Source organism: Camelina sativa, chromosome 18 (assembly GCF_030686135.1).
Source record: "Camelina sativa cultivar CO46 ecotype springtype chromosome 18, ASM3068613v1".
In the NCBI taxonomy this organism is placed as follows: domain Eukaryota; kingdom Viridiplantae; phylum Streptophyta; class Magnoliopsida; order Brassicales; family Brassicaceae; genus Camelina; species Camelina sativa.
The window spans coordinates 16,583,442-16,610,332 of NC_141897.1; the positions used below are offsets into that span (position 1 = coordinate 16,583,442).

Genomic DNA, 26,891 nt, shown 5'->3' on the forward strand with positions numbered 1-26,891 from the left:
AATAACAAATCGTATAGAGAGGGCCGAAAGGAACAAAACATGCCCCCCGCGCGTCCCCGCCCATTGAATAGTGCGTCAATCGAAAGCTATATATATTCATTTTCTCATTACATATATTTTTTAAAAATGGTCATTAGAAAAAAAGATATATACGAAGAACAAATTAAGGAAATAAAAATATTCATTAGTCATTTAATCATCTTCAATAAATAAATTCGAACCATACAATATACACATATATATATATATATAACAAAGTGCTTCATCACACTACACACATGCACACGCACGTTCATGAACAAAGAAGGAGACGAAAGCTTTTTTTTTCAAAAACTAAAATAGCCTAAAAGCCTCACAATTCTCAAAATCAATCGCTAAAAACACTTTCTAATTTTGGGGTTTCGAATTTTAATTTTGTTTCTGTTTTTAATTCATAAAAATCAAAAAAAAAAAAAACAAAAAAAAAAGAGAGCGGTCACGACGTTTCTTTGATAATTCTTCTTCTTCCTCTGTGCTTTTGTTTTTTTTTTTGGTATTTTGTTTCCTCTCTCCTTTTTTGATTTTTACCGCCGGAGATTTTTGTAATTTTTTGTTTTTCTTATTTCCATTTCCGTAAATTCGCCGGCGGAGAAAGAGAGAATGAAAGGGAGAATATCAAAAATAGGAAGCTATGCAATCTCATCATCCATAAGAGACCAGCATCAGCAACCTTGTATCTCTTGTACTACTTTCAATATCCTTGCTCCCATCTATAAACGTCTCTCTCCCAAGGTTTTGTTTCTTTTTTCCTTCTTCATCAATTTTGCTTCTTTTTTTTCTTTTTTGATTGATATAAATTTTGTAATGTGAGTGTTGTTGGAAATGTAGGATCAGAGTCTTCGTGAAAGTGATAATCGAACGTATTGGCTTGGAAGGAATCATAGAATCATTGATTGGTTATTATATGAGAGGTCTTCCATCATTTGTTTACAGGTTGTTCGACGAATTGCCTCTACGAAAGGAACCTGCTTTTTTTTTGGTGCTCTGTTTCTGATTTTGTTTTTTTGGTTCTAAAGGAGTTTTGGGTAGGGAACGAAGAGCTTGTTAATATGTATGAGAAGAGACTTGGTGACGCTGGTTATCTCAGTTACAAGCTTGGCCGTACTAATAACCGTGGCGATGGTATTATTAAACTTTGTGACAATCTTCTTGGCTTTGATGTTTGTTGTTTCATATGTGTTTTGTGATTTGGTGATGATGATGATAGGTTTGCTTACGGCTGTTCATAAGGATTATTTTAGAGTTGTGAACTCGAGGGATTTGCTTTTTAACGATTGTGGTGACAGAGTTGCGCAGTTGCTACATGTAGAATTAGTTCCTCCTTACTCTCAGTACGATGCTCATCAACAAGTTTTGATTGTCAATACTCATTTGCTGTTTCCTCATGATTCTACTTTGTCTATAGTAAGACTGCAGCAGGTAGAAAAATTTGTTATTATTAACTCTGTTATCATTTGTGTGATGATTTTTGTATCTTTATAAATAAAGAAGATTTTTGTTTTGGGCAGGTTTATAAGATTCTTCAGTATGTAGAATCTTATCAGAAGGAAGTTAATCTCAGTCCTATGCCTATTATACTTTGCGGGTAACTAACTTAACTACCTTGTCTGGATTTTTACATTTTTCTTGGGGTTAGATATGATGAACAGTACTAAAAGTTTCTCTCCTTGTTTCTGTTGGTGGCAGAGATTGGAATGGAAGTAAGCGAGGACATGTCTACAAGTTTCTCAGGTCACAGGGTTTTGTGTCGTCTTACGACACTGCTCATCGGTATACAGATTCAGATGCTCACAAGGTCACTGTCTTTCTTCATATGGAGAATACTTTTGGGTATGCTGTAGATTTTTTTGATGTTATAAATTTGGGATATAGGATTCTGAAATCCTTGTTTTCTTTGGTTTTACAGTGGGTGAGCCACCGGAATCATCGGGGTAACATATGTGCTGTTGATTTCATATGGCTTCTAAATCCAAATCGGTATAGAAAGCTATTGAAAACAAGTTGGAGTGAAGCAGTGTTTGGCATGTTTAGGGTGAGACTCTCCTCAATTGTGTCTTTATCATAGGTGTTTCTCTTAGTGCATTTTACTGTATCCAAAAAGATTTACTTGTTGATCCTGAAACTGGTTTAACTTTAAACTTGCTTTGCATTTATTGTCCAAATGATTTTTGGAAAGATTATGGTTTTCTGGCTTTCTCCCTGTAACATATCAGAGCGTTTTGATTTGCAGTATCTACTGAGAAGAGCCTCACTAACAGCTGAAGATGCTTTTGCCTTTCTGAAAACCGACAATGATGGTGACCACATTACATTCTTGGGTTTCTGTGAAACGCTTCGGCAGGTATATATAACATAAAACTGTAATGCGAGTAATCATATTCCTATGACTGCGTCATTCAGCTGAATATTCACCTAGTTTTTCTCTTTCTCTATACAGCTCAATTTAACAGGTCACTGCAATGGACTCACGGCAAAAGAGATTAAAGATTTGTGGACTCAAGCTGACATTGATGGAAATGGTCTTCTAGACTACAAGGAGTTTCAGGTAATGTTTTTTTCATTAGAATCCTCTCTCAAAAACGTGTTCATGATTCGTCTTAAGGTAGTTTCTAGTAGTAGTTTTGAGTTACAACAGTTGAGATTTCTTGAACATCTAGATAACTTAGAGATTTTGGTAATGCCAATAGCATCTAAAACTGTTCATTCCATTGGAATCACACATGTTGCTCAATTATGTATGTACTTTAACTCACTGCAGCAAAGAATATGGAACCAACCCTGGTCAGAACAGAGAGATGCAGCGGACGGAGAAGCAAAAGGAAACCGAGAACAAACCGTCGGATTCAGCGTCAAGAACGCGGTTTTGTTTCCTCCTGAAGTTGAAAAAGGAATATGGCCAGAAAACTACTCTCTATCAGACCACGCGAGGCTAACCGTTGTATTCTCTCCCATAAGAATGCCTTGCTCTCAGTTGGTTTCATGACAAAAACACTCAAAACAACAGATTTTTAGCTTCTTCTATTTAAAAAGAGACCTCAGTTTTTTTGTCCCCCTTATAGAGAAGACCTTGCTCTGTCTTCCATTAGATTGAGTTGACCGCTCTCGCTCTTTGCGGTTCCTACGTTGAGTGAAGAAGAGATAAAAGGGGACAGAGGTTCTATAAACTTATACGGTGTACAAACAACATGTAAACTATTTTATTAAGCTTCATGTATAAAAATTGGTGTAGTAGAGATTTAAGTAAGAGAAGCAGTTTTTGCAACTCTTTTTTTTTTTTTTTCTTTCTTAATTATTTTTCTTTTACTTTTTTCTGTATTTATATTTGCAATTGATTTAACTTTGAAACCATAGTGAATATAAATTATTATAACGCCGCCAAAATAGAAAATAAATAATTTCAGAAATTAATTAAAAAAAAGGAACAACTTTCGAGCTTTTAGAGTAATCATCATCTCTAGCCAAAAACGAAAGCTTTCGATTGGGTGGTGCTTCACTATTCAACAAGTGTCTAACTTTCAGATCAAATTCTGATCGGAGCTTGCTTTTTAGGGTTCCGTTGACCCCAAATTGTTGAAAATGGTTAGTTCCTTACATTCGACGCCTCTTCTTCTTCTTCTTCTTCTACTTCTCCTTGTTATCGCTAGCTCGGTCAATGGAGATCAAGAGTACCCAAGTCAATATCTAACAGAAGCTTTGGGTGATAAAGATTGGTTAGTCTCTGTGAGAAGACAGCTCCATGAAAACCCAGAACTCCTTTTCGAGTTACACAAAACCAGTGCTTTGATTCGTCGGGAGCTTGACGAATTAGAGGTTTCGTATTCTTACCCGGTTGCCAAAACCGGTATTGTAGCTCAAATCGGGTCCGGTTCTCCTCCCGTTGTTGCTCTCCGAGCTGATATGGATGCTCTCCCTATGCAAGTAAACTCTTAATTTCTCTCTCTCTCTCTCTCTCTCTCTCTCTCTTTCTATTTGTCTGTTTTGATTTCTTCAAAGTTGTGTGAATTCGAATTGGTGGTGGTTTAGGAACTTGCTGAGTGGGATCATAAGAGCAAAATTGATGGCAAAATGCATGCTTGTGGGCATGATTCACACACCACTATGCTTCTTGGTGCTGCCAAATTGCTTAGCAAACGCAAACATAAGCTTAAGGTGAGCTTTTTCTCTTCTTTTGTTCTCTACCTTGGTTTAGGTAATTGTGTTGTGAATTTGTGAGATTAGCTTAGCAAACACAAAAAGGACTAATCTTATATTGTCTTTTTTTTTGTATGTACAATTAGTTTGTTGTTTGCCACAAAAAGGATGGATCTTTTGCATTGTCTGTAGTGTTCTTGCATTGTTGTTTTAGTTTGATTTGGATAATGTTGTAGCTGTATGTGCTTGCTTTGGTTATTGAAAAGGTTTAGTCTTTTAGGTTTATTTTGTGAATGAAATTTTTGCTCTTTGATTAATCAAAAGGGAACAGTGAGGCTTCTTTTTCAACCAGCAGAAGAAGGTGGTGCCGGTGCTTTTTACATGATAAAAGATGGTGCGTTGGGTGAATCAGAAGCAATATTTGGTATGCATGTAGATACTGAATTACCTACAGGAGAAGTAGAAACAATCTCGGGTCCTACTATGGCAGCCACAAGCATATTCAGTGTAAGAATGAGTGTGAAAGTACCAGCTTCTTCTTCAGAGACCCATACTTGTGTTGATCCGGTGCTGGCTGCATCATCTACCATCTTAGCGTTACAACTTATCATCTCCAGAGAAGTAGATCCTCTGTCAAGCCATGTTAGTTGTATACTTTCCCAATCGATAATAATTCTAACGGTCCTTAATGCATATTGATATCACTATTTTCAAAACTAAACCTAACTCTTCTGACGCTAAAGGTTCATATTTTTGGTTTTTAGGTGCTGTCTATTACATTTATGAAAAGCGACGCTTCTGAGTTTGATGAGACTCCAACGTATGTAGAATTTGGGGGAACTCTTAGGAGTCTTACAACCGATGGCATTCACTTGTTGATACGCAGGTTGAAAGAGGTACGTATACATACGCGCAGTTTCAAAACAACCTTTGAATATTACATCTTTTGCCTCCTGAGTCTCTTGTTACTCTTCTGTATTAGTATTAATTTCATGGAACAAACCAGTGCTATATCCACAAGCTCTCTTCCACGATCCACAGAATCACGAATGTTCAAATGTAAGCTAAGGCAATTATTGCTGACAGGTGGTTGAAGGAGAAGCTGAAGTTTATAGATGCAAAGCAGATATAGACATGCATGAAGATAGCCATCCTATGTATCCAGCAACAGTGAACGATCACAAGCTACACGAGTACACTGAAAAGGTATTGAAACAATTGATTGGACCCGAGAAGGTGAAACCGGGTGAAAAGATAATGGCGGGTGAGGATTTTGCCTTCTATCAACAAAAAATACCCGGTTACTATCTAGGAATCGGCATCAGAAACGAAGAAATCGGTTCTGTACGTAGTGTTCATTCCCCTTATTTCTTCCTCGACGAGAATGTTCTTCCTCTTGGATCAGCAGTGTTTGCTGCCTTAGCCGAGATGTATCTACTAGAGCATCATCAGAATAAAACTAAGTCTGGATATTGAAGAAGTACTAAAGAGGCTTAGATTCTTTCTAAGTCTCTTAGTTAGTTGCCTTCATAAGTAAAGCTATTTGTTTTGATAGAATTGCAACTTTTTAGAAATCAATCAATTGTGTTAATAAAATTGTGAGTAATGAGTGTCAGTGTCTCACTCTCACATGGGTAGGTGCATGTGATCGAGTCATTATATTACCGGACAAAATAAAGATATGTGTAGTCATTTTTGTTCATAACTATAATTTGTATATTCAAAGACAAAGCAAACATAGGCAGCATCTAGTCTATAAATCTAACTATCTAAGTAACGGAAAAAAGTTTTGTTTTGTATTTTTATAAATTGTAAATTGCCTTTTTTCCTAAAATTTGGATAAGATAAAGATGAATGTGTCACATGGCACTCACATAATATCCAAAGCTGATTATCAAATTAAGAGTTTCAAGGAAGAAGAGACAATTTAGCAGATATATAAAGAGATTAGTTTAAAAATTCCAACTAAAACAAAAGGCAAAAGGTGATGACACATTTGTACCTAAAATGGCTAAATCCAAGTCATTTAGCCTTAAGAATACTGTCTCGTCGTGCTACTTGTCGGTTTTTTTCTTCTTTAAAGCATAATACGACGATCGAGCTCAACAACATGCACTTGTAAACCTTCTGCATTTATGGGGAATATGATTGGCTTCCATAACATATTCACGAACCATAATTAGGCAAATAACTAGGTGTTTAAACAGAGTGGCTAATAAAATATTGTAAATGATGATTAGGTAGAGAAAAAGATACAAGCTGTTTCAGTGCAACCCACCTAAACAAGTATAGATAGATAATGTAGACTGACGATTAATATCTTCTTTTTGTTGTTATTTACGAGAGGTTCGAATCAAGACCTCAATAATCTTGTCTATGGTCCGAAATCTAATTTTACCAATATTTTATAACATGGCCTAATAATAGAGTACATGGATCCAACTCTGTATACTTTAAACCATTGGCCTAATATTGGTTCTAGTTGATTAATACTATTTTACTATATGGCCTTTTAAACATATCGTCACTCGTAATAACCTCGAACTAATCATACTTGGGAAGCCATGAAGAATACGACCTAATTAAAGTTGTCCCGATTCCTTTCAAATCAAGCTAAATCAATCACGTCGATAATCTCTCGGATCACGTGACTCTCGTTGGATGTGTCAATTAAATCAATCTATGAATTAAATCTTAAAGGCCTAATTTAATCAAGCTGGAAGGAAGTCCACATATTCTTTAGGACAGGGGTTGAGGAAATCTACATCGTATATTTCTATAGAACATGTATAAATACATGTAGACACGTATACTTTTATAATCTCTACATTCATTTATTGATCTCAGTGAGATTACTATTATTTGTATATCTTAAATACACTAAATCTACACAAACTGCTGTTTCCCGATATTTTCTATCCGTACGTATTGTTTCATATTTGGACAAAATGTATATAGTTTTAAGTAACATTTGGACAAAACGAATTCTGTAACATTACACTATGCATTTACATACACTGACTTAGAAGCTTGAGGGAATTTATAATCTTTTTATACAATCATGTCGATGTAAATTTAGTAAAAGAATGTTTATAAATGTCCTTGTTAAATTGATTATCTGATGGTGACATGGTGTTGTTTATTTAGCCAATTAGTGCCTTACTAGGTAAATTATTGTAAAACTATTGGTTGATTCTTAGTTTAATGATTGTTGTAACTCTCATATGACCTATTATTATAGGACCCTCTGTTAAACTGTAGAGTGAAAATTGATGTATGACTTTATTGGACTTTGAATAAAGGAATGTGACTTTGATATCTATTTCATTGATTATGTTCGAGTTCATACAAAGCTCCAACATAGAAAATATATTTTACATCCAATATTTATTATTCACAAAATGTGAACGTACACTTTGTCAATACTGACAAACTGGATTTTTTAATTGAAAATATATGAATTTATGATGGCGTAAAATATCTCATTTAAGTATGTCATATAAGATCAACCAAATCTTATAACATATTTACTAGATTATATTTACTAGATTAGGACCGTACTAGAGTATGGGTTGCAATTTCTTTTATTTATATTGTTGTTTTTACATAAAATATAATTTATGTGATTGTTTTTAAAAATTGTTATGAATAAAAATTAAGAACCAGGTTGAAATTTAGGATCCGGATTAAAAGTGATTGTTTTTAAAAGTTATCGTGAATAATATTAATTTTTGAAATTTTATTGCGGTGTTGTGTTACTTAAATATTCAGTACAGATTTTTTTTTTGGATCATTTTTTCTAAGAGAATCTCAAATCAAGATTTAGCTCATGATTACAACTCATATAACCTATAACATAGTCTACAAAAAGGTTGCTTACTTCCCTTTTACACGAATCCCCAACATTCTCACATTTGTGATAAAACCATTAATCGATCTGTATTTCATGAATCACGATTTTGGCAATAAGACGTAATATATCTCATGATTATGCATCATTTGATAATTTTGATTCAGTGTCTACAATAAACGAAAAAAGCATCGACTAAATTACTATATAAGTTAGAATTACTTTTTATAAGTATTAGACTCTAATAGTAAAACTAAAAGTTAGCTTTCTTTTAGTATTACAAAATAAATTAAAAACTTGATTAGTGTATTACTAATTAGGTGGTGGAAAAAGAGGTGCAATCATATCAAATTTTACATGAACCGCTGGATATTGATCTAATTGATAATCTCCCCGTATAAAGATATATATATATATATATATATATTTTTATTCAACATACCAAATTTTGTAGTAAATTTGTAAGTCCACTCTTTGAATTTCTGCAAAAAAAAAAAATAAACTAGTATAAAATTTGGTTAGCTACGATAATACTTGGGACAGAGTGTTCATTTTTAACAAAGAATAAAAATATGGATTATTAGAAAAATGTATTGACAACTCATCTCAATTTCGGCTGATTAAACACCTATATATTCATTAAAATGTGATGATGTAAGAGGGGCAACATGTGACCGTGTTAAATTATATACACACCATTAAATAAGCCATTAACTACTTACTAATCAATTATACCTTCAACAAGAGTCGACACAAAATAATTGATAACCTTTATACAACTAGAAAAGAAAAAATAATATACTCTGTTGATTAGTATAAGACTATAAGTTCAATCATATCGATTGTTGAGAGTCTTTATTCTGTTGGTTAGTAATCCAACAAAAATATATTGGAGAAGTTTCGCATATACAAAGTAACTCTTCGTCCATTTATATAGTCTTATATATATATAGTACTATTATACATGTAATGGATTCCCAGTTATATCCAAATGAATTATTGGTATGCATGTACTATGCAAAAGTTTTCTCCTATACAAATACTAAATATATATAAAGTTATTCAATATTCGTACTATTTCTATATGATTGCAAAACAACAAATTTTTGATGAATCCAGCTGCTATAAACGTTTAATCAAATAACTTCTCATGTATATATATATATATATATATACATCTGTTTGGTGAAGAAAAACCAAAATATTTTTTTCGCCAAAAAACTGAAGTCCCAATGATATGTTTTATCAATTATAGGACCTTTTATTTTATTTTTCTTTAATAATTCCAACTTGAGTTGTTTTACATGTAATGTGCAGTGAGCGTGAGAAGCGGGTGATTACAAAACTGAGATCTAAGAAATTTTATATAATACCCAAAAAATAGATTCTAGTATTGGTAGTCTCCAAAGAAGATAAAAAATGGTGGTCTATATAAATGACAGAGAGGTCTCTCACATTCTCACTACTCATCATCAAGTTTTCATTTGCTTAGATCTTTTTTTTTTTTTTTTTTTTTTAAATACTAGAAGTTTCAAAGAGAAAAATCAAGAATGATATCAGTAGTGATTATAACTGAGCTACTAGTTGAGTACACGACGGCTCTAGCTAAACTCACCGCCGGGATTCTTCCACGGCGTACCGGAGATAGAAACTCCATAAGGATTGGTGGTTTCCTCCTTCCAATTACACCTTCTTCCACGTCGACGATTCCTGATTTCTCTTCTCATCTCGTCGACTTCTGATTTTGTTACTTCTTTTTCTGGTCTCATTACTAAGTACTTTTTGACTTCAGATTTGCTTCGTCTCTCTTTATGACCTAACCGACTGAGATTTTTACCTGAGTGTCTCGTCGTCATCTTGAACCGCATAGAGCTTTGTATATCCGTATCTAATTTTATATAGAGATAATTAATGGTTTTGAAAAGAACTAATAATTTTGTTCGAGCTTTTTTTTTGTTTGTTTCCATGTAATTTAGCATTTTAACATTGTCGTCAAAGCTTATGAACTGTACTGATCTCTATTTTGTTCAATGAAATCTTGTGAGCATTTATTCTTTATTCGATAGCTTTCACAAATCACAAAGAAACGGTGTGTTGAGTTATTTGACTTTTTTTTTTTTTTTTCTTACATTAATATACGATTACCTTTGATACCTAGTCTTGATAACTATGGTCGGAGACTCGGAGTGGTATTAATTTATAGTGTATCGGTTGAAGACATTGAACGTTCAACTTAGTTAATTTAATGGTGAGTTTGTAACGTACGCCATCTTTATAAAATCGTAAGAGACAAGTGTGTTACTGTCTACACTAATTCCAAAGCTGTTAGAGAAAAACAATACATTTGCGCGCGGGAGAAATCGTTTACTGAATCAAATGAATGAAGCCAAAAGAGCGTAATGAATATAATTTGTTTCACAAAACGTGATCTTTTATGTATCTTCATTTTCAATTTTTTTTTTTCAATCGTCAATGTAAATTATTATTCTTTCACAACTATATCACTTTTGTAACTGAGATGAGCAAACAGAAGAAATCTATATTGCCAGTACACATATGCTAGTTTGTATGACTTAATACTGATAACTGAATTGAGTATGTGTGTAGGCTAAAAAGAAAATACCAAATGATGTTTATTTTTTTTTCCACAAAACCAAATGATGATTCTATGCATTTTAATTTGTATCAATTTATAAACTATAAATTATGGTCTTCTTATATATATATCAATAATTTTTTTTTTAATAAAATGTAAAATCTATTCAAAAAAATACTTTTTTACATCAAGTGCAACTAGTGTTTGAGAGTTTGAACTTAAAATTTATACAAAACTTAGAGCTCAGAGAGAAGTGATTGAAAGAGCTGTTCTAGAAGTGATTCAAAGTCATTTTCCAGTTAATTTTTAAATATCACGGAGGAAAAAACACAGGAACAAGAAGCAAAAATAGTGATTCGGCAAGGCGAGATATGAACACTGTGGGAAAGGCATGGTTTCGTCGAGATTTTTATACGTTCGTTAGACGCGTCCTGGCATTGGCCGGCATGTGGGTCACCAAAACTCTTAATATTCATTTAACATAAAATATTTAATTATGGTTTTAACTTTTAAGTATGACCTTCACAAACTGCAACAATATATTAAGCACTCGTTATCATAAAAACACACACAAAAAAAAACAATATACTAAGCTTTTTTCTTTACAGCTCATCCTGGAAAAGAAAAAAAAAATACAGTGGTATCTTTACAACAACCCATCTCAACTTGCGAGACTTCATAAGACGATTTGACCTGCCTATATTTTTTAAATCATTTAAATCAAAAATCTTCTTAAGGATATTTTAATAAAAATTAGTAGTATATTTAACTATTGCGTAATCAAATTCGATTGCATCGTCTCTCATCCCTCTATTGGTGGTTTGCAACCAGTTACGATCATTATTGATATCATAAAAACTATGAACAAGCTTTCCACTAAATGTGTATTTACCATATCATATCATTACTATCATATAAGATAGAACGAAAACATAAACTTATCAAAAAGAGTGCAAGGAATTATTCAGGTAATTTTGATGCATTAGTAATATATCCACACTATGTGTATTTTTTAATGATATAAAATATCACATATATTGTACATACATACCGCAAGTAAACTACAGCTCAAGTTATTTCCAATTCCATGTGTTTGTTTAATCTATTCTTTTTAACTAACAAAAAGGAAGAAAAATTGCATTATTAGTTAATGTATAGAACGTATAGATCTACTAGACATGTTAGATTATATACACTCACTATTTGTACTATATATACTTAGAGAGGAAATATATATATGGAATACAATGTTTGAAGTGATAACTCCTACATTGTCGCAGCCAAACCGTAAATTGTATCATATACATGGCACTATTTAAGATCGATAAAAATAGTTTTTAAAGTTGGTTTTAATGCGTAGAAGGTCGCGGTGCGTTGGCACCTTCATGCTGACCCTCTAGATATATAGTATTTATGAGAATAGATTACTCGAGCCCACGCAGGAATTGAAATCCTCAACCATGTGGACGACTAGCTTATGTGGAGAACAATTCATGGATGTGTTCCTAGTTTCAAAATGTAGATTTCTCAGATACAATATATTTCAAATTGTGAGCATCAGTATTTATTTAGATAAGGAGTAGAATGTACCTAAAAAGGTCAATAGTCAATGTTATATAGAAAACCAAGTCACACACTGCCACAATATATAACAGGCCCATTAGACATTAGTAAATTTTTCTAAGTCTCTTTGTTTATAATTACTTGGAAGTTGCAGAAAATATGTAAAATGAGAGTTAGTAAGCCATATATGGTTGCATTTCTACGCTTAAATTGAAAGAACAAAGCAAATGGCCCACAAAGAACATGAGAAGACTTATCTTCAGATACATGAAAGGTGAAGACACAAAACACATTATGCAACTTCTTGTTGTGCCATTTCATTGTACTTTGAAGTACTTTAAAAAGGTTGCAAACTTGCAATTAGGAAGCTACTCTCCCATACTTATCAAGAAGCAGCCGGTTTTGTTTCGAAATTTGCAAAACAACTTCAATGCATTAAATTAAACAATCTCATACTAGAGGAAATGTCATTACATCGCAATAATTCTCCAAAACCTAAATCGATCTGTTACTCTAAGTCATAGACAAAGAAGCTACTTAACTGATAAAGTCATAAGAAAGAGCTCTAATCCTTAAAATGTAACCATACTTCACTTTTTCCTAAACGGATTCCACAAAGCAGAGTCATACGCAGCGCAATGCCAAAATTGCGAACTTGATACGGTCCACTCTGCACAAGGAGCAGGCTTATCGCAGATGTAACAGTAACACTGCAAGGTAAGATTACAAGTCAAACACAAACATCAAGCACAAAACTAATTAAAAATCACAAAAGTGGGTTTTTAAAATTACCAATTCACAATGGCTTGACTTAGGAGTTGATTCAAAAGGAAATTTCAAGCATAAATGTCTTGGGTGTGGATAATCTCTACAAGCCACCTGTTAGAAATCATATTATGAGATTTCAACAAACTTTCAAAAATTTTACAAACCCTAATTTTTTTATTTTAATATAAAAAACTCAAACCTGGCCTGTCTCATGGATGATAGCTAAATCTTTATCACCACCCTCACAATCACCATCGGTAAAGGTGAGTCTTTTAACGTCGAACGAATCAAAAGGATCGAATTCGAGGATAAAGCAATCCTCTGTTTCTTCGAATCTCTTCATGTCTTGTCTGGTTTTCAAACAGAATATGCCTCTGAGTGGTGTTTCATCTTCTTCCACCACCTTTGTCTCCATTTCCTCTCTCTCACAAGCCACAACAACTCGCAGAGGTCGAAACGGAAGAGTAAGGGACTCAAAACGTCGCCTTTCTTCCTTCAGCACGTTTTCAGGGTTAGTCTTAGATGGAGCAATTATAAAGGCCTTTCGTGGTTTGGTAATATGGGCCTAACTGTTATTAGGGCCTAATTAGATTGGTGACTTGACTTATTAAATTAAAACTATGGTTTTTATAAAAATTTAATTACGCATGTTATGAAATATGAATAAATGTAAAACAACATATCACTTTCTTCTTGCCCCGTACTCTATATAGAATGATATGTTACAGGCTGATACATATTGAAGTTTCGCAAATTGGGACTAGGAAACAAGCTGTTAGTTCAAAATATAACTCGTCTTACCGAGGTCTATTATATTGGAACCCTTCAGCAAGCAACAATTTGGCATTGTGCATTTCGAACATTATCAATGCATTTCGGATTACATTACCAATCTCGATAATTAGTTCAGACAAAAGTCTTCCAAAGCTAGTAATCGGAGTCATAGTAATCGGAATCGGAGTCATAGTAAGAGTTCCCACTCTCAATGGTCAGTAGATTCAGCTTCCGCTCCACAGAGTCCGCTGAAGCATTGCAATGCGAAGACTTCCACTGTGCACAAGGAGCAGGCTTATCGCACACGTAACAGTAACACTGCATAATAGTAATGTTGTTGAACTCTATACTGTTAAAAATAATTTCCATATTTAATCGACAAAACAGACAGTTTCATAAGAGACTTTAAAAACATTAGGCAACAAGTTAATCCACTATTTTTTTTCTCCTTACCATCTCACAATGAGTTGCATTAGAAGTTGATCCAAATGGAAAATTCAAGCATAAATGCCTTGGATGTGGGTAATCTCTACAAGCAACCTGCTCAAGAGTTTTTTTATATATATAACAATTTCAAGATTATAAACGTATAACTAAACCCTAATTAATCAAAACCCTAATTTCAAAAACTCGAACCTGTCCTGTCTCATGGATGATGGCGAGATCTTTATCACCAGAAAATTTGAGTCTTTTAACGTCGAACGAATCAAAAGGATTGAAATCGAGGATGAGGCAGTCCTCTGTTTCCTCGAATCTCTTCATGTCTTGTATGGTTTTCACGCATAAAACGCCTCTGATGAGAGGTCTCCCTTCTTCCAAAGATGGAGTCGTTGTTCTCGCCTTCCTCTCCATTCTCTCTAACCAAACCAATTCGCAAAGATCTAAATGAAAGAGTAATCGAAGACCAAACGTTGGAATTAGAGGTCTCTATATATTTCTAACAAAAGAGTGGTCTCTGACTTATTAAAGAGAATTGAGATGAGATGAGAGGAAGGCCTTTTATGCTTTAAGAATATGGGCCAACTTAATGGCCGAAAACTATAAAGTGTCAGTCAACCTGAATAAAATTATACTTGGAAAATAATACATTGTACACTGATAACGAAACATTTAACTCGTCATCTTATAATTGACTAAAATGGCACAATAATACAATTTGTATTGTTGTTTCTCTAGTGTGTAAGACATCACAAGTTTATCAAGTTGTAAAATTTTGAACATAATTAGGGATTGAATTTTGTATCGTATGTTTCGAGTTTTGTATTCCGTTAATTAATATACAAGAATTATTTTTAGGAGCTGTATTGCAGTTTTTTTATTTATTGAAAGGTTGTTTTTTTTTTTAAGCTGAGCATAATTTTTCAAAAGTTGGTATTTGAAGGTCCCAAATTAATAGAGATATTCCGACCGACGAGGAAGTAGTGAAAATGGAATTGTTTAAAACACTACAATATGGCTAGTTGAGTGGTGTTATTGTGTCAATCAAAATTGTACCTGTATCTCACACTAGTAAAAAAAAAAAAAAAGTATAGCCACGTTTTTGTCACTAAACAAAGTGACTAAAAAATTATTTGTCACGAATAAGCCACGAAATAGATTCGTAGCTAACTTTTGACTAGCTCATTGTCATAGAGTACATTCGTGGCTAATTCGTGATTAACCCACCGAATGATCGTTGCCACTAATATCGGTCGTAACAAATTCGTGACTTCTCCACCGAATTATCCATCCCATCAGAGCTAAAGTGATATGGTTGTATAGCCACTAAATAATTCGTGACATTTTCGTGGCCATCCCACCGAATGAGCCATCTAATCCAACTAGTCCGACAAGATTGAGAGTTTTCAGAAGCAATAGTGGAGAGAATATCTTCAAAATATTGTCAAGATTTACTTTAGTGGCTTAATCGTGGCTATAAAACAAAATCGTAGTTATATTAGCCACGTTTCGTTCGTGGCTACGTCGTAACTAAGGTTTTTTATAAAAGCAAAACGTTTCTCGCTTCAGTTTCCATATCCATTAAGCAAGTAGCACAAAAAATATCGGGAGAGAGTTTTGTTTTTCTTTTCAAAAGTTTCATGTCTTATTATTTTCAAAATCAAGAGTGGATGGATCAACGTATTGATCCAGTCAGAAATTGTATTTCGGAAACATTATGGCGGGGATTGATGTTTTTATCGAATTTGCTTGTAATCAAGCATCTTATCGGGAAACCAACACTTTGTTGTGTCCTTGTGCTTGGTGTAAGAATGGAAAGCAGCGTGATGCAAGAACGGTCACTAGACATCTTTATCGGGTGGGGTTTAAAGAAAATTACTATATTTGGCTGAACCATGGAGAACATTATTATCATGTTGGACAATCTTCGGGGGCAAGTCCTTTTACCGGTGAAGAAGCAATGTTGCCGCCAAATGCTACAAATTTTCAAGCTCCATGAAATACTTATGATTATTTTCCATACGCATATGTTAACATTGTACCAGAGGCGGCGTCTCCACATGTGTTGGAGAATACAATGGAAGCAACACATGAAGAGGCATATTTTGATAGTATTTTTGAAGCTTTTGAAGCCGCTAAAGAGCTTCTTTACGATGGATGTCCGGAAGGAATTTCTCAGTTGTACCTGGCTTCCTGTATGTTGAAAGCAAAATCTGATTACAATATGGTGGAAGCATGCGCTGATGAGCTATCACAGACTTTCAAAGCTGTGTTACCCACACCAAATAAAGCTCCTGCATCATACTACGAGACAAAGAAGCTGGCAAGATAGCTTGGGCTACCAGTATATAAGATTGATGTTTGCGAGGATAATTGCATGCTCTTTTGGAAAGGAGACGATCGAGATCTAATGCAGTGTTGAACTGTAATAAAGATAGATACCACCCGAACAATGGGAAAGGGAAAAATAGACCTAAGAAGAGAATGTTTTATATGCCGCTTACAGATCGGTTGAAGAGGTTATACCAGTTAGAGGCGACTTCAACGGCTATGCGATGGCACGCTGAACCTATGTCTACCAAAGGAGAAATGCAACACCCATCTGACGGAGTAGCATGGAAACATTTTGATGAGGTATATCCTAATTTTACTGCCGAAAGTCGCAATATTTATCTTGGCTTATCAACAGATAGATTTAATCATGTTGGTATGAGTGGGGAGGCACATTCAATATGACTTGTTATCGTAACTGAAACAACCCGACTTTTTTTTTTTAAATAATAATAATAATACATAAACTACAACTAATGGTCCCATACCCACTAGCCACCTAACCACAACCAACATCGGAAATAACAAATACCAATATCCAATAATAATCCAATAATTATAACATAACAATATCCAAAAATCAACCAACAGCAAACATAGAACCATCAACCTAGCAATGTTTCTAATGACCCAACTCTATCAACCTAGCAATGTCAGACAACAATCAATCGAGTCCCTAGAACATCCTCCTTTTCATTGCCTTGATTCCACGATCACACTTTGCCTTTACCTGCAGCACAAACACAAATTGAGATGCATGAGTATTTTATAAACACTCAGTGAGGCAATCCTCCCATTTACTGGGCTATACACACAAGAAACAATAATTCCAATGTTCCAAACAATCAACAAACAAAGCATACAAACCAGGAAAACAAACATCAACCCGCTGGAAGGGAGATGTCGACCGACACCAGCCAAGTGTCGACCGACACTGGCTCTTGGTGTCGACCGACACTACCCCATAGTGTCGATCGATGCCGCTTCACTGGTGTTGACCGACACTACCTCTGCAACCGCGATCCTCATGAAGCCGAGAGTCGAATCTCGCTCCCAAACTCCACCAAATCGTCAAATACTCAAAACCCAAGCCATATACATCCGTAGGAACCTATAGCAATCAATCCTAGCAAGAAAATACACAAAAACAGCAACAAACAAGCAAGAACAACGAACCACATGCTTAGATCAGCCATGGTCATGCACTCACCTCTTTGAAGGAAGTTTCTGACCAACAATGACGAATCCAACCTTCCTAGCAATCTTCTAGCTCTTTCCGAGCTCCAAATCTCTCAAGAACAGCCAAGAATCTCACCAATCTCTTCCCAAAAGCTAAAGAACACTTTTCTCTTTTTTGTTTTTCTCAAAAACGGCGAGACAACAACAAAACACGATCTAGGTCGTTTTGTCACTTTAATATCCCGGTTCAATGGTTTTCCTTAAACCAAACCGGTCTAAATTGATAATTAATTCGAACTGGTCGAACCAGAAATAAGTGGTGTCGACCGACATCAGCTTGGTGTCGATCGACACCCTCCCCAAAACGCACAGTTTTGGTTTGCGGGTGTGACTGCTTGTCTTGTGGGAAGGTTGTTAAAGGGTGGGGAGTAGGGTTCGAGGAACGCCTGACACACCAATAACCTACTGGTAGATTTGGATGTCCACAGTGATGGGTTAGGATCGATGCCCTACAGGGCCAACTTGGGGCCTATGGGGGCAAGCTAGCGGGGGCTAGTGGAGTCCACGGGACGGATTGCTACAGTAACTCCCTATAATTTGCCACCCAATATGTGCATGAAAAAAGATTTTTTTTTCTATCAGTACTCGTTCTTGGGCCAAAGCATCCAAAAAAAAGTCTAGATATTTATCTTCATCGTTGATCGAAGAACTGAAAAATCTATGTATTGACGGTGTGGAAGCGTATGATGTATCAAGAAAGGCCAAATTCACGATGCGAGCTGCGTTGATGTGGACAATCAGCGACTTCCCAGTATTTGGCATGTTGTCTGGTTAGACGACGCATGGTCGTTTATCTTGTCCGTATTGTCTAGATGAGACAAAATCATTTTGGTTAACAAATGGAAGGAAACATAGTTGGTTTGATTGCCACAAACTGTTTTTACCTCAAGATCATCCATACAGGGGTAATTTTCATGCCTTTCGACGAGGGAAAGAAGTAGTAGATGATCATCCACCATGGTTGAATGGAGAGGAGATTCTTCACGAAAGAATAAACAGTATTATGGGGTTGTTTAGAATAGTCGATTGTGGAGAGAACAGACACCAGCAGCCTGCTCGAACCATCGATGGATATGGGGTTCATCATAATTGGGTTAAAAAGAGTATATTTTGGGAGTTGCCTTACTTAAAATTTTTTTTTCTTCGACATAACCTTGACTTCATGCATATCGAGAAGAACTTTTTTGATAATCTCATCAACACGGTTTTAAATGTTCCTGGGAAGACGAAAGATAACATTAAATCAAGGATGGATCTTGCTGCGTTATGTAGAAGACAACCATTGAATCTTCGCCGCGATGGGAAAATGCTGGTACCAATATATAGGTTGTCAAATGAAAATAAAAGGCAATTTCTCCTATGGATGAAAAATGAGATAAGATTTCCAGATAGTTACACATCAAAGTTCAGTCGTTGCGTCGACGAAACTCATTGGAAGTTGTCAGGTTTGAAAAGTCATGATTGCCACGTCATTATGCAGTGACTTCTCCCTTTCGCTTTTGAAGAACTTCTTCCACAACCCGTTCACATGGAAATTACCAGTAATTTATTGATCTTTTACTTTTAACATATTTTTACACTAACATTGATACCTTATATGTGTGTAGAAATTGCACTTTTTTCGGAATATCTCAGCGAAGACTTTACGCATTGTTGATGTTGCTCTGCTGAAAGAAAATATCGCTGTAAAACTTTGCAATTTGGAGAAAATATTTCCACCGTCGTTCTTTGATGTTATGGAACATCTCCCCGTGCACCTACCAGATGAAGCTGCTTTAGGAGGTCCAGTACAATATCGCTGGATGTACTCGTTCGAGAGATACATGTACCATCTGAAGAAGTAAGTTAAGAACAAAGCACATATTGCAGGTTCGATTGTTGCACAATGTGTGAATGAGGAGATAGCAAATGCATCTGCAAATTATTTGGGACATCCAAAAGTTAGGGATGATCCTGCTCCTGGAGAAATTCGATTTACATATTTTTATCCTGATGTGCATACCTTGTTCTACCATGAGGGTCGTGTTAGTGGAAAAACTACAAGTGGATGGCTTAATGATCATGACTACACAGTGCTCCAAACATTTATGCTGCTCAACTGTGATAAGTTTGAACCTTATGAACGGTATACATTTTTTATTACTTTATAGTGTTTATATAAATATAAAATTAATTTATAATTTAAATTATATATGGTTATAGGATGTTTGAAGATTATATGAGCGAGCACACCCCAAGAATGACTACTAATGACATGGAAAAAGCTAAAGACAAATATTTTGCAGAATGGTGTAAAGACTATGTAAGTTTAATTTGCAATGAATGTTAATTATTACTATATACATATTAATTTTTAATTACAGTAAATTTAATTTCCAGATTAACGACGCCACTGAATCGTTTGAATTTCCATTGTGGATGTTGGATTTCGTACAAGGACCTAACTGCAACTATACATCATGGCTTATATACTACTCACGTGGATACTGTTTCCACACACATAATCATGGCCAAGATTAAAAAATCCAAAATTACGGTGTTTATGTTCGTGGAACCACAAACACTGCTTATTATGGGCTGATAGAAGATATAATGATGATCCATTACCATGGTGCTGTTAGGCTGAAGGCCATGGTTTTCAAATGCAAGTGGTTCAATACAACATTAGGTCGTGGAATACGAAAACATCCATCTGGTATCGTTAATGTGGCACCACGCCGACAATATGTGAAATACGATCCTTTTATATTGTCTGGTAATTGTGATCAGGTATGTTTCATTCCTTATCCACGCATGCGTCATTCTGTAGCAAATGATTGGTGGGCATGTACAAAAGTAATGCCTCGAGGAGTTTGTGAGACAGCAGATGATGCTTTAACTGCTCTTCAAGATGATACACACAATCAGTTTGTCGCACCAAGTACAATTGTTCGAATTGAATCACATGTAGTGGAAGATGAAGTGGATTTTGATGTTTTACCATTGTCTCCTCCGAATGATGAATACATAACTGAAGAAGAATTAGAAGATTTGAGTGATGACTCGGATTCAGATTCCGATTATGGTTCCAAATAAGTTTTTTTATGTATGAGCAATGTTTGATTATATTTTATAAATTCTCATCTTTTAATTATATAATATGTAATATCACATTGTAATATATCATTACTATATGTATTATATACATATATGGTTTATTAAATTTAATTTTCTAATCATAACAATTAATATTGCTAAATCATATAAATTAATTTTGATGAACCATATAATAGCACTATTGAAATGTTTTATGAGTTCTTTTCTTTATATATATAAATTTTATCTAAGGAATGATTTTATTATGTTTATTATATTTTATTTTATATTAATAAGTATACAATTGTTGCTAAATAAATTTATGAGTTCGTTTCTTTTAAAAAAGAATGAAATGTATGAATTCTTTTCTTTATATATATAAAATTAGTGTTGCTAAATCATATAGAAATTAATTAATATTAGTAATCATACAATTGTTCTTTAATGCTTTGATTTGAGCATGTTTTCAATTAAGATAATGTTTAGATATGTTTGATTTTGAATTATAAGCATGAGTAAGTGTTCGATTTTGTGATTCATTTATTCTTGTTTAATGGTTTATCTCTTCCGACACATAGCTGATATCTTTGTTCATATTGTTCTTGTTTGTTGTTGTTTGTTGAGTAAGTGCTCGATATGATTGTTTTTTTTTTTCTTGTTTGCTGCTCTATTTATGTTGTTTATATTGTTCTTGTTTGCTGAGTTAGTGGTAGATATGTTTGGTTTTTTAATTCTTGTTTGCTGCTCTAATTATGGTGTTTAGATATTGTCCTTTTGCTGGTTTATCTATTCCACACTTAGCTTTTGCTTTAAGTGTTGTCAACTTTGTGGATTTGTTTACTTCACTTGTTATTAACAGTACCTATTTTTGTTATGTTTGTGCTTCTAACTACAGAGCTGCAACGAAGATGGATGCCACCAGGTGCCATACCGCCAGGTGCCATACCGCCAGGTGCCATACCGCCAGGATCCATACCGCAAGGAGCCACACGTTGTACAAGCGCAGCATCTTCACACGCAAACAACGACAGCCAGCGAACTCTCGATGCATTGCTGAGTGCTCCTGAAAGAGAATCCCAGCCACACCTCAACCCGAGAAAACTCAATGGAGCTTTATGGTTAGTTTGTAAGAACTACAATTGTGTTTGTATGTTTATGGGCTTAATCTAATTTTACTCTCTCTTCTCTCAGGTTTGGTGTTGACCCCTCTGTCTACAAGTTTGTTCGAACAACATGTAAAGCAAATTTCATGGGACCATGGAGGAACTGGTCAGATGTTCCTGATGAGAGGACATATATTTGGTGGCAATCTTTTGTGGTAATTAATGTTTCTATACCCTAAGTCAACAATATTATCCAACTAACTTACAAACTACTAATCTCTCTTCTCCCTTTTTTTTGTAGCAACACTTCTACTGGGAACCTCGTTTTCATGACACTGTCTACTACCATTGGAAGCAGCACACTATGACTTCAGTTTGTGATCACATCAGCAAAAAGAAGAGGGCAAATAAGAAACCCAAGTACATTGGCGAGGCTGATTGGGACACTCTAATGGAGTATTGGGGAACAGAAACAACAAATAAGAAGAGCAAGAATGCTGCTGCAAGCCGCTTATCTAATCCTGATGGCAAAGGGATTCACAAGCATTGTGCAGGTCCTAAGTGTTTTTTTCAGATTGAGCATGAGATGGTAAGTGTTATACTTCTCCTCTGTTATTATTTACTTACATATCTATTCTAATGTTTCATCTTTCTTTTGTAGATGATTGAGTCTGGATCGGATGAACCACCAGCCTACACTGATCTTGTGCGGAACACACACACACGCAAAGATGGAACTTTCATCGACCATCATGTTGATTGTCTTGTCAACGAAGTAGAGGATGTTGTTTCACAGATTACAACTGAAGATGGTTCTCCGCACAGCCAAACTGCCACATCTGCTATTCCTTCTCGTGTTCTGTTGAACAAAGAATATCTGAAGGTACTCTCTTAAAAAATCTTTTATCTTTCTTAATGCCTCATGCTCTATGGTATGTATATATTAGTGAATTGTCTTGCTCTCTTTTTGTTTTGTTTTTTTGGTTAAGTTTGTTTCTTTGCATTATATATGTATATGTTTGCTTTTGAATATATTTTTGGTATTTGTTTTGTTTCTCTCACAGCGTGGACAGTCTAAAAATGGGTATGTCTATGGAATCGGCAGTGTTCAATACCAGGAAATCAATCCATCTGAGAAAGTAGCTGCTTCTATTTCTCGCAACCTCGACACGGAAGTGCGTATCTCTAGTTTGGAGACAAACTTCAAGACGCTCAACACCAATGTTGCAGATTTGAATAGTAACATGGGAACAGTTATGGAAGAGCTGGTTGCATCACGACAAACACTTAATCTGATCATGCAGTCTCTTGGAATTAGATAACCTTCTGTTGTTGTTGCTCCTGCTACAACTTCTGCTGCTGCTCATGCTCCAGCTTCTACAACAGCTGCTCCTGCTCCAGCTTCTACAACAGCTGCTCCTGCTCCAGCTTCTCCTACTCCAGCTTCTCCTACTCCAGCTTCTACAACTCCTGCTTCAGCTCCATCTTCACACCAAGGCAACTTATATGCTTGGTGTGCATCATTCGGTATTTAAGTTTCGGTCAATGATGGTTAAGTTTTTTTGTTGAACTTTCTAATGGATAGACTTTTGTTTAGCAAGTCTTTTGGTAACATGTAAGATAAGACAAGTTAATGTGCTATTTAACAATTCTTTTTGGTAATATGTAAACATCAAGCTAATTATGGTAATGTAAAATATGGTTATTTGGATTTCATGTTTTGTGATTTTGGCTTTTCGTTACAGGTTTTTGGTTTTAGTAATTAATATTATTGTATATTTTTGGTAAATAATCAGCCACTAAACAAATTATATTTGTAGCTTTTTTACAATAATGCCACCAACATAAATCATGGCTTAATAGCTAAGCTACTGACATATTACTCTTTAAATCATGGCTATATTTTCACGAAATTATATGGTGATCAAATCGTGGCTAATATAGTCACTAAGTACTGTGACAATTTCGTAACTATAGTATGCCACAAATTAAAAGTGATTGTTTCGTAGCTAAATTTAGCGACGAACTAAACGTGATCAATACGTAGCTAGTTTAGCCACAAAGCGATTGTGATGTTTACGTAGCTAAGTTAGCCACGAATGGTGAGTGACAAATTCGTGACTCCGAAGCCACGAAAATCCAAGGCCAACAATTTAGTTACGAAACTATATCTATGATTTTTTTTGTGACTTTTTAGCCTTATAGTCACAAATATTTAGGCTCAGCCACAAATATATTGGTGGCTATACTTGTTTTTTTTACTAGTGTCACCTATATATTATGGTTCAATAAATATATCCGTGATTACAGATTTAAACATTTATTTGAGATTGGAAATACAGTTTTGAAGAGTATTGTTGAAATGGAATATCCTGTTGCAAAAATCAATGAAAATTGAAAACATGAATTTTTGACTGCTACTTATTTTAATACTAAAATTGCATAGTATGACATATGATGTTTAAATAAAACTAAAATATTTAAAACAAAAATCAGTTCTTTAATTACATGTAATTTCTCCCTTTTATTAATTTTCTCACATATTTTATTAACTTACATATTCTATCAAATATTTTGTAACTCTTATATTTATAATCACATACATGTTTTAAGACACTTAATTTTAATTAATTGCAAATAATTATTTATGTTTATGTTGACATTTATGTCACCTCCATAGTATTTATAGCATTGCAATAAATGTTTAATGATAATTTTTAAAATAATAAATAATAAAAAATATTAATATTTATCATAAGTTTTATTTTTCTCTATAATATTTGCTATTTTGTTTTTTAGGTTTCGTTTAATTAATAGATGATTTTATGTGGTATGCAACAGTAGTTATTTTGAACAAAAACAGAGTTAGTATCACTTAATTAAATTCCATATTAAGATTTGGTTGTTTCCTTCAAGTGAATTTGAATAACTTCTAGAAATCCTTTTCTTTTTATCTATGGTTAAAACCATTTTTGTTTATTGAATAATCTGTATGGTTTTGTATCATAGATAGATTGAGTTTTTGTAGAAAAATATAGATGGTACAGTGTCATATATATTAGTGTTTTGCAATACTTAATAGTATGTTCGTCAAACTAAAAAAGTAGAAAATATCATCGGACGGGATGGATTACCTGTATCGTAGTACCATGTTAAATATTTAAAACTTATCTCATTGTCGATTACTCGATCGAAATCCGTAACCATATATAATTTCATTCGGTGATATTCTAAACCTTTTAAAAAATAAACTCATTTACTGGTATAAAATAAATTCGGGGTGGCAAAACAGCATGACTTTTCGCTTAGGACTCTCCTTTTGGGTCAGAGGGTTTCTTTTCTCCCGTCGCTTTGGGATATCTAGCCGGAGTTTACTTTTTCCTGCCGGGCTCTTATGGAAATCTCGATTTTCTTTCCAAAATGAAGATATTTGATGAATATTCTCCAAATTTGTTTGATTATCAACCGGAGGCCTCTAGGTTGGGGAATGGTCCTCGAGTGATGGCTTGAAACACCACCTCCGAATTTCCTCTCCACTTTTTTCTGTTTGGATACGTCTGAGCAACATCCCCGGAAACTACCTCTCTTTGAAAACGATTCAGGCAGTATCGGTGAGAATCGGATGTGTAGAGGAAATTGCTTTTGATCCTCTTAAATCTCAGTACAACTCTTTCGACGCGTAAGGGTGACTTTTGATGTCTCTAATCCTCTGTCCAAGACAAAGCTGCTGCAACTCCCGAAAGGACTCACTGCTACGGTTGACGTGGACTATGAGAGGGTCCGAAAATGATGTTTTCATTGTTTGCTCATGACTCACGGGCCCAGAATTCAATGCTTCGGCTGGAAGCGCCTCCAAAACTGACTCAGCACATGGAGAAGGATAAGGGATTGGTGTTTGGTTATCCCAATCCAATGATGACTGCAACATCAACCCCCATGCTGACGAAGGGGTGTGGAGATAGAGAGGACCCTGTGGATAGAGCTCACTGTGATGCTCTGCAACGATCGCAAACAACTGCTCCAGCGGGTAACAGGCTGGTTGACACAAGCATCATTAGCCTTCCGAGGGAGAATCCAGGATCTGTGCAGCCTGGCGGCTTCCAGATGGGGCTATCAGAGTCGACTGGGTGTGGCAAACTTCGCAAAACTGGACAGTCGCACTCTAATACATCCTCGTGGAGGCGGAAGAAAACTGGTATTGTTAACCAACACTGGAACACTCATATGGAGAACTCAAAGGAAACGTGTGACTCTTCTTCAGGAGGGACTTCCTCCAAAAGGAAGCCGGAGGATGAGCATGAGTTATCCTCTAAAGCCTTTAAAAGAGGAGCAGAGGGACTCGGGCAAAATGACAATGTCTCTAAAGGTGCTTTCTTGTATACATAAAGGTGGCATACCTTGACAGTTCTATTTTTGTAAATGAAATAGAATGGCCAAACTTACAATTAAGCACCTTTATGTAATAAATTTATCATTCAAAATATTTAATTGTAAGTTTTGGCCATTCTATTTCATTTACAAAAATCAACGAACAAATGAAGGAGATTGAGAAAATCATAAAAGTAAATAAGTAAGTATCTCATGTTAAAGAGGTTGAAATAATTTGTTTACAAATCACCATAGGCCATAGCTACCAAATAAACTTAAAATAATGCTATAAATGAGTAATATACGATTCTAATTTAGAGTTGGAGTGCATCAAATCGATCAAAGCATATCGACAAAACTAAATGAAAGGCATAAGCTAGATTGGAGAATTTCAGAATTGTCTTCATGATCATGATAATCCTAATTTTTGCATATGATAATATGAAGTCTGGTATGATGATATTGAAGTATAACGATGTTTGGAGAATTTACGCCTGTTCGTAGATGTATCACATGCATAAAATCAAAACGTACCGAATAATTTGTTATGAATTTTTAATTTTATGTCGAGCAACCACCTAAAGGATACATCTGATATCCATTTTTTTTCATTTAT

The 26,891-nt window shown here is 34.8% G+C and overlaps 5 protein-coding genes and 1 pseudogene across 10 annotated transcripts; 4 read left to right on the forward strand and 2 right to left on the reverse strand.

Moving 5' to 3' along the window:
* Positions 1-153: 153 nt before the first annotated feature.
* On the forward strand, positions 154-3,301 carry LOC104761438 (putative calcium-binding protein At1g02270). Of its 3 annotated transcripts, none has more exons than XM_010484518.3 (10): positions 154-771; positions 868-972; positions 1,056-1,161; positions 1,247-1,458; positions 1,548-1,624; positions 1,726-1,834; positions 1,946-2,071; positions 2,270-2,380; positions 2,477-2,584; positions 2,798-3,301. In XM_010484518.3, the coding sequence occupies exons 1-10, from the start codon at positions 640-642 to the stop codon at positions 3,020-3,022; spliced, it is 1,311 nt and encodes a 436-aa protein (XP_010482820.1). In that variant the 5' UTR covers positions 154-639; the 3' UTR covers positions 3,023-3,301. The 3 variants fall into 3 exon arrangements, 2 of the variants coding, with proteins under 2 accessions (XP_010482820.1, XP_010482821.1); XR_015589020.1 differs by having other exon boundaries at positions 268-771; positions 1,726-1,869; XM_010484519.3 differs by lacking the exon at positions 2,798-3,301 and having other exon boundaries at positions 268-771; positions 2,490-2,578.
* A 107-nt stretch (positions 3,302-3,408) lies between these two features.
* On the forward strand, positions 3,409-5,766 carry LOC104761439 (IAA-amino acid hydrolase ILR1-like 3). Of its 4 annotated transcripts, none has more exons than XR_015589022.1 (5): positions 3,409-3,957; positions 4,063-4,188; positions 4,495-4,816; positions 4,935-5,066; positions 5,153-5,766. XR_015589022.1 is itself a non-coding variant. In XM_087499490.1 (5 exons), the coding sequence occupies exons 1-5, from the start codon at positions 3,616-3,618 to the stop codon at positions 5,156-5,158; spliced, it is 924 nt and encodes a 307-aa protein (XP_087355616.1). In that variant the 5' UTR covers positions 3,409-3,615; the 3' UTR covers positions 5,159-5,766. The 4 variants fall into 4 exon arrangements, 2 of the variants coding, with proteins under 2 accessions (XP_087355616.1, XP_010482822.1); XR_015589021.1 differs by having other exon boundaries at positions 5,257-5,766; XM_087499490.1 differs by having other exon boundaries at positions 4,495-4,812.
* Positions 5,767-9,285: 3,519 nt separating this feature from the next.
* LOC109130563 (uncharacterized) lies at positions 9,286-10,078 on the forward strand. Its single transcript, XM_019240249.2, has one exon. The coding sequence runs from the start codon at positions 9,571-9,573 to the stop codon at positions 9,760-9,762; it is 192 nt and encodes a 63-aa protein (XP_019095794.1). The 5' UTR covers positions 9,286-9,570; the 3' UTR covers positions 9,763-10,078.
* A 2,514-nt stretch (positions 10,079-12,592) lies between these two features.
* LOC104761440 (RPM1 interacting protein 13-like) lies at positions 12,593-13,652 on the reverse strand. Its single transcript, XM_010484521.3, has 3 exons — positions 13,147-13,652; positions 12,972-13,058; positions 12,593-12,889 (listed from the first exon to the last, which is right to left on the reverse strand). The coding sequence occupies exons 1-3, from the start codon at positions 13,360-13,362 to the stop codon at positions 12,770-12,772; spliced, it is 423 nt and encodes a 140-aa protein (XP_010482823.2). The 5' UTR covers positions 13,363-13,652; the 3' UTR covers positions 12,593-12,769.
* Positions 13,628-14,646, reverse strand: LOC104763444 (RPM1 interacting protein 13-like). The gene is made up of 3 exons (XM_010486814.2): positions 14,358-14,646; positions 14,175-14,261; positions 13,628-14,039 (listed from the first exon to the last, which is right to left on the reverse strand). The coding sequence occupies exons 1-3, from the start codon at positions 14,571-14,573 to the stop codon at positions 13,875-13,877; spliced, it is 468 nt and encodes a 155-aa protein (XP_010485116.1). The 5' UTR covers positions 14,574-14,646; the 3' UTR covers positions 13,628-13,874.
* Positions 14,647-15,799: 1,153 nt separating this feature from the next.
* Positions 15,800-23,229, forward strand: LOC104763445 (uncharacterized; annotated as a pseudogene).
* The last annotated feature ends 3,662 nt before the right edge of the window (positions 23,230-26,891 follow it).